The following is a 7,308-nucleotide window of genomic DNA, read 5'->3' as shown; positions in this document are numbered from 1 at the left end:
AAATGAGTCACAAATCTGTAGGTAAAATGAGATCTCTGAGCTAATGATCACAAAAAAAGAAAGGCAGAGAGAGGAACAGTGTTCTGGGGGGTTCATTTCTCACTTTCATAAAGGGCAGAAATTTCCTTCCATTTAAAGATTATATATTGATGAATCACTACATTGTACACTTGAAAATAATATAACAGTGTATGTGTTAACTAACTGGAATTAAAATAAAAACTTTAAAAAGTAAGTTCTCCATAAATAAATTTTAAAAATAATAAACATTATATATTGAGCACCCTCTATGCACAGATTGAGAGAAACAACATTTCAAGAGTGCTCACACGTCCAACAAACATTTATAAGCACCTCCCTTGTGCTAAGTATGTGTTAGACTTTGGGGAAGCACAGAAAATCATTTTCAATTACTGCCCTCAGTTCTGCCAAAGAGCCAGACCTACAAAACAATGAAAAATGAAACATCATTGTGAACCATGCAATGATAGAGCCAGGCCTACGTGCTATGAGAACTCTAAGTAGGGCAACCATGTAACTCATCATTCAAAACCAGGATGCCTTGAGAGTAACAGGGGGCATTAGCAATAATTACATTGGTACAACAGGCATAAACCGGGAATGTTCCTGGGCAGACAGAATGACTGCCATCCCAGTCACAAGGAATTAAAATTGGAAGAAAAACACTGGAAGGACAATGGGTGAGAAAAAGGAAATGCTAGATTGAAGAGGCTAAGTTGTTAAACAGGAAAGGGATGAGAGCAAAGCAAAAGAAACAATTTCAAAGAAGCTGTTAGAACTTTGAAGCTTAAAGGATCCTGAAGATAAACCCACTTAACTTTCTTGTGGAGAAAGTAAGAGGGAGCAGTTAGGAGAAAAACCAATATTGCTTAAGCACCAACAGTGAACTAAGCACTATGCCAAGGATTTAAAATGCATTTTCTTATTTTTCCCGACCTAAAGGAGGGTATAATTATTCTCAGTTAATAAATGAAGGTAAGGCTTCCTTTCCAACTAGGGCCCGGCAGAATGGCTCCCGCAAAGAAGGGTGGTGAGAAGAAGAAGAAGGGCCGTTCTACCATCAATGAGGTAGTGACCAGAGAATACACCATCAACATTCACAAACGTATCCATGGAATGGGTTTCAAGAAGCATGCCCCTCGGGCACTCAAAGAGATCCGGAAATTTGCCATGAAGGAGATGGGAACTCCAGATGTGCGCATTGACACCAGGCTCAACAAAGCTGTCTGGGCCAAAGGAATAAGGAATGTTCCATACCGTAACCGTGTGCAGTTGTCCAGAAAACGTAACGAGGATGAAGATTCACCAAACAAGCTCTACACGCTGGTTACCTACGTACCTGTCACCACTTTCAAAAATCTACAGACTGTTAATGTGGATGAGAACTAATCGCTGATTGTCAAATAAAGGTATAAAACTGCAATAAAAAAAATAAATAGAATAAAACTGCAATAAATAAATAAATAAATAAATGTAAGGTAAGGAGGCTTAAAAGGTTAAGTGACAGAGCTGAGATTGAAACCCCTGTTTGTGAACTCCAAAGTCTATCCCACAAAATTGGTAGCACAAGCAGAATGAGCATCAGTGACTTCTAACTCCTGGGCCAGTGCTACTCTTACTGTGCTATACAAGGTGAGTTTTTACTGGGTTTGGATAATGTTCCCCCCAAACTCATGTCCACCTGGAACCTAAGAATGTGACCTTATTTGGCTATAGGGTCTTTGCCGATCTAATCAAATTAAGATGAGACCATACTGGATTAGGGCCTAGGGTAGGCCCTAACTAATAATTAGTGTCCTTAAAAGAAGAGGGAAATTTGAGCGGAGATACAGGAGAGTGGAATGCCATGTGAAGACACAGAGACACACAGAGAAGAGCATCATATAAACACAAAGGCAGAGATTGCAGTGATGTGTCTACAAACCAAGGAATACCAAGAATTGCTGGCAAGCATCAGACACTAGAAAGAGGGAAGGAAGTATTCTTTCCCAGAGCCCTCGGAGGAAATATGGCCTTGTTAAACAGGAAAGGGATGAGAGCAATGGGTAAAGCAAAAGAAACAATTTCAAAGAAGCTGTTAGAACTTTGAAGCTTAAAGGATCCTGAAGATGACATGACACCTTGATTCTAGACTTCTGGCCTCCAGAACTGTGAGACACCAAATTTATTTTAAGCCACCAAGTTTATGGTACACTTTTTAACAGGAGACCCAGTAAACTAATAAGTTAGAAAGAGCCACAGCAGAAGACAGAAGAGGAAGGGTGGAGATGGAAAGAAGCTTATAGAAGGTCAGAGGCAAAGAACCAGAGGCTGATAAATTCCAGAAGAAATATAACTGGAGCAAAGGAGAAGGTGATGTCACCAAAACCTCAAAAACCAAAAATAACTTATTTGGTTCCATGATGATACCCCTTGATCTCCAACCTCACTATTCTCACCATTACTCCATCCTGCCTTTAAAGTCTTAAAAGATCATTGGCAGCTCTGCCCAAGTAAAAAGAAAAGAGTAATGAAAGCTAAGAATGAATTGATATGAGCTGCTGATAGGAATGAAACCCGCACCACTGTGAATGCCAGCTATAAACACACCTTCAATTAGTAAAGTTGATTTATGATAAGTTGAAGATGGACAGGGTAATCTCTAATCACCAAAATAATAAGAGTGTGCAAATATCAAGCTAATAGAGGGGTAATGGAATAACGAAAAACATTAAACAACCTAAAACAAAAAAGTGAAGAAGGGAAAGGAAAATGCAGTACGAAACAAAAAGGGAAACAGAAGGCAAAGGATGATATTTATACCCAAATATACCAGTAATTACATGGAAGTGAACTAAATAACCCAATTAAAAACAAACATTATTTATTTATTAATACTTACAAATATTTATTATTAAATAAAGGAGGGAAAAAAACGCTATAACCTACCTACTAGAAATAAACCTGAAATAAAAGGGTACAGAAAAGCTGGAAGTTAAAAGAAAAGAAAAATGCCATGCAAACACTAAAATATATAAAATTCTTGGAGGTTGGGTTCCCTCTGAAACAGACCTAAAACAAATATTTAAGAACACATAGTTTATTTGGGAAGTGATCCCAGGAAACTCTAACAGGAGCATTGGGAAGGATGAAGACTAATTTTTTTAAAAAAAGAAGGAAAGCAATACTGGATGCATTAATTATCAGGTTACTACCGTAGGTACCTGAGACACAATCCTACTGAGTACCTCTAACAATTGTACAATATTCTTCAGAGCTGTTCCATCCATGAGGGGATAAAGCTGAGGTACTTCTTCTCCAGTTCCCATTTGCCACTATGCACATGCGCCAAGCTTACCAGAGAAAGCCCTCAGGTGGAGAATCACAGGTGACTGTAATAGGAAACAATCACACAATTCTGTGTGTGCACAGAAATGATGAGAGCCAAGGAAACATGAGCAGGATATTAACAGGATATGATACATAGTTAAAATAAACTTTAAGGCAAAAGGCCCTTCCAGAGGCAAAGAAAAACACTCTATAAAGATAAAAACTTCAATTCACAAGAAATATAACAAATTGATACACCACTAATAATATAGCATCAAAATACAATTTAAGGCAAAAAATGGACAATATTAAAAGGGAAAGTAGGCAATTCCACAAACTTGACAGGTTTTAATCTACTTTTCTCAGTAACAGATAGAAATACAAGTAAAAATATTAATAACAGGGCAGCCTGGGTGGCTCAGCGGTTTAGCGCCTGCCTTTGGCCCAGGGCGGGATCCTGGAGACGCAGGATCGAGACCCACATCAGACTCCCTGCATGGAGCCTGCTTCTCTCTCTGCCTGCGTCTCTGCCTCATTCTCTCTCTCTCTCTCTCTCTCTCTCTCTCTCATGAATAAATAAATAAAATCTTTTAAAAATATATTAATAACAATATTGAAGATCTAAACAACACAAATAATTTAATTAACACAGAGGAAGTCAAACAACTTCAGAATGCACTCTTTTTAAGTATAAAGAGACATTTGTATAAAGTGACCAATAAGTAAATCTTTTTTTTTTTACAATATGAAAATCTTAACACATTTCAAAATTTAACTTTATATAGAACTGTTCTCCAACCACAGTCCTAGTAAGCAAGAGTTAATACCTAACAGATAACTGAAAGTCCCACATGTTTGGAAATTAAAAGTAGAGTTCTAAATAGCATATGTACCAATGAAAAAAAGTTATAAGAGAAATTAGAAAATATTTCAAACTAATGATAATGAAAATATGGCACATTAAAATTTATCATATATATTTAAAACTATATTTAAATGAAAATTTATAACCTTAAATTTATATGAGGAAAAAAGAAAGTATGAAAATCAATGACCATCCCAAGAATGTAAAAAGCAGAAAAATAAAGCCAAGGAAAATAGAAGAAAGGAAATAAGAACAGAAACAACAAGGATAAGAGCAAAAATTGATAAAATAAAAGACACACCTTTAATTAAAAGGCTTGGTGTTATAAAATGATTAGTAATTAGTGAAATCTTTGAAAGACTTTTCAAGAAATAAAGATAGAACACCTAATAAAAATTAGCAAATAAATAGGGTGCACACTGCAGATCATTGTTACTAAGAATATCACTAGACAATATTAGAAACGAACTCATACATTTTTGAATTTACACAAAATATACAAATTCCTAGCAATCTACATTTGCCAAAACTGATAAATTAAGAACTAGAAAATATGAATAGTCCTATAATTATTAAAAGAATTGAATATGTCATTATTGAGACAGTGTGATATTGGCATAAAGATGGGAAATGAAACAATGGAATAGAATGCCAAGTCTAAAAGCAGACCCAGACATAAAAGAACACTTGATTTGGGAGAAAAATGCCCTGCAGAGCAGTTAGGAAAGGATATTCTTTTTAAATAATGCTTGAACAATGGATATTCAAACAGAAAAAAAACTTACACATAACCCCTAATTCACACCATACAGAAAAATCAACTCCTGGGAGATTGCAGATCTAAATGCGAAAAGCAGAATAAAGTTTCTAGATATCTAAAAGATATTCTCTTTTAGGAAGTGGGAAGGTGGAAAGATTTCTTAAATCAGACACAAAAAGCTGTCATTAAAAGGAGATAAAATTAAGTTATAACTTTAAAAATCAAGAACTTTAATTCCATGATGAATATTAAGAGAGTGAAAAAGAAAACCACAGAGTAAGAAATATTATTTGTAACCCATAACCAACAAAGAAATCATATACAGAATATTATATAAAGAATTTTACATGATCAACAAAGATCTGTTTTTTTATATGATGCAGTGAGAAGGACGGAAAAACACTTCTGTGGTATTCCTACCAAAAATATATAACCTGAATTGAATCATAAAGAGACAAAATTGAATAAACCCAAATTGAGGACAATTCTACAAAACAAGTAACTTCTAATTTAAAAAAAAAAATCAAGGCCATGAAAGACAAAGGAAAACTGAAAACCAATTCCAGATTAAAGGAAACAAAAAAACCTTAGCCACTAAATGCTACATTCTTAATTGGATCCTAGACAAGAAAATAACAATTTTTCTTCTTTTACTGTAAATGACATTAACTAGCAAGACAATTTGAGAAATTTGAATAAGATAGTTCATTTTTATACCATATTGGTGATCATATAAATGATTATATATAAGATTATTGATTATTGATTTCTATTGATTATTGGTTGCCTTGCCACACTTCCCTCCTCTCTGCCTTCCCCATAGACCTTTCAGCTGCAAGACCTATTACAGGAATATGGTATCCCCTGTTGCTTTCCTCTGCCCTTATTGTTCTATTGCCATGTCCATCTTACTTGATTTCATTTGATGGAATAGGAAAGGGAGATTAAAATCCCCTTAAGTACAACTAATCCTATCCATGACTTAAATTTATATATATATATGAATGAATATATATATATATATATATATATATATATGAATTGAATCTCAGAAAAGCCAACCGACTTGGCCCTGCCTTTGGCAGAATGGGGTCTAGAATCCAGTTCCTACGTCATTACTCTTCCCTATAGTACATACTGCCTCTCTAGGACCTCTGGCCTCTGAATTATTTCATCTTCTACAGAGAATGGAATTCCTTCTTAATAAATGTCTTTGAACCATGGTGTGTTTGATTTCTATGGTTGCTGTAACAAATTACTGTCAACTTAGTGCCTTAAAACAACACAAATTTATTCTCTTACAGTTCTGGAGGCCAGAGGCCTGAAATCAATTTCTCTATGAAAGAATCAAGGTATCAGCAGAGCTATAGTTCCTCTAAAGGGTCTAGAGGAGAATGCTTTCCCTTGCCTTTTCTGGTTTCTGGTAAACATCTACATTACTTGGCTTGTAGTCCCTTCCTTTATCTCCAAAGCCAAAGATGTAGCATCTTCTCTCTGCGATTCTGCTTCCTTCTGCTTTCATCACATGGCCTTCTCATTTGTGTCAAATTTCCTTCTGTCAAAAAAAAAAAAATTTCCTTCTGTCTTGTTATAATGACACTTTGGACAGAATTTAGTGCCCACCTGATAATCCAGGATACTCGCCTTATTGAGAGATTCCTAACTTAATCACATTAGCAAAGTATCTTTTGCCACAGAAGGTAACACGCACAGGTCCCAAAGATTGAGACCTGATGATCACTGGGGCCATTATTCAGCCTGCCACATGTGGTAACAAATTTAGTGACATGGATATAAACGGCTTCCAAAACTGTGACCTAGGGATCCCTGGGTGGCGCAGCGGTTTGGCGCCTGCCTTTGGCCCAGGGCGCGATCCTGGAGACCCGGGATCGAATCCCACGTCAGGCTCCCGGTGCATGGAGCCTGCTTCTCCCTCTGCCTGTATCTCTGCCTCTCTATCTCTCTGCGACTATCATAAATAAATAAAAATTAAAAAAAAAATTGGGATCCCTGGGTGGCGCAGCGGTTTAGCGCCTGCCTTTGGCCCAGGGCGCGATCCTGGAGACCCGGGATCGAATCCCACATCGGGCTCCCGGTGCATGGAGCCTGCTTCTCCCTCTGCCTGTGTCTCTGCCTCTCTCTCTCTGTGTGTGACTATCATAAATAAATAAAAATTTTAAAAAAATTAAAAAAATATATATATCACATATTTAAAAAAAAAAAAAAACTGTGACCTACATGAAAACATTCTAATGCAAACTGAAAACGGTAGGGATAAGGACACTGTCAGAAAAAAAAAAAAAAAACTAACATCTAGAGTACAATGAAATGTTTATAAAATATCTTTGCTTTT

General features: G+C 36.2%; 1 protein-coding gene across 1 annotated transcript; it reads left to right on the top strand.

Moving 5' to 3' along the window:
* The first annotated feature begins 1,008 nt into the window (after positions 1-1,008).
* On the top strand, positions 1,009-1,447 carry LOC112913757 (large ribosomal subunit protein eL31-like). The gene has a single exon (XM_072742999.1). The coding sequence runs from the start codon at positions 1,030-1,032 to the stop codon at positions 1,408-1,410; it is 381 nt and encodes a 126-aa protein (XP_072599100.1). The 5' UTR covers positions 1,009-1,029; the 3' UTR covers positions 1,411-1,447.
* The last annotated feature ends 5,861 nt before the right edge of the window (positions 1,448-7,308 follow it).

Source organism: Vulpes vulpes, chromosome 1 (assembly GCF_048418805.1).
Source record: "Vulpes vulpes isolate BD-2025 chromosome 1, VulVul3, whole genome shotgun sequence".
Classification (NCBI taxonomy): domain Eukaryota; kingdom Metazoa; phylum Chordata; class Mammalia; order Carnivora; family Canidae; genus Vulpes; species Vulpes vulpes.
This window is presented reverse-complemented; position numbering and strand designations above follow the sequence as displayed.

Coding starts and splice junctions, on each gene's coding strand:
- LOC112913757 (XM_072742999.1), top strand. CDS start 1,030: ATGGCTCCCGCAAAGAAGGGTGGTGAGAAGAAGAAGAAGGGCCGTTCT.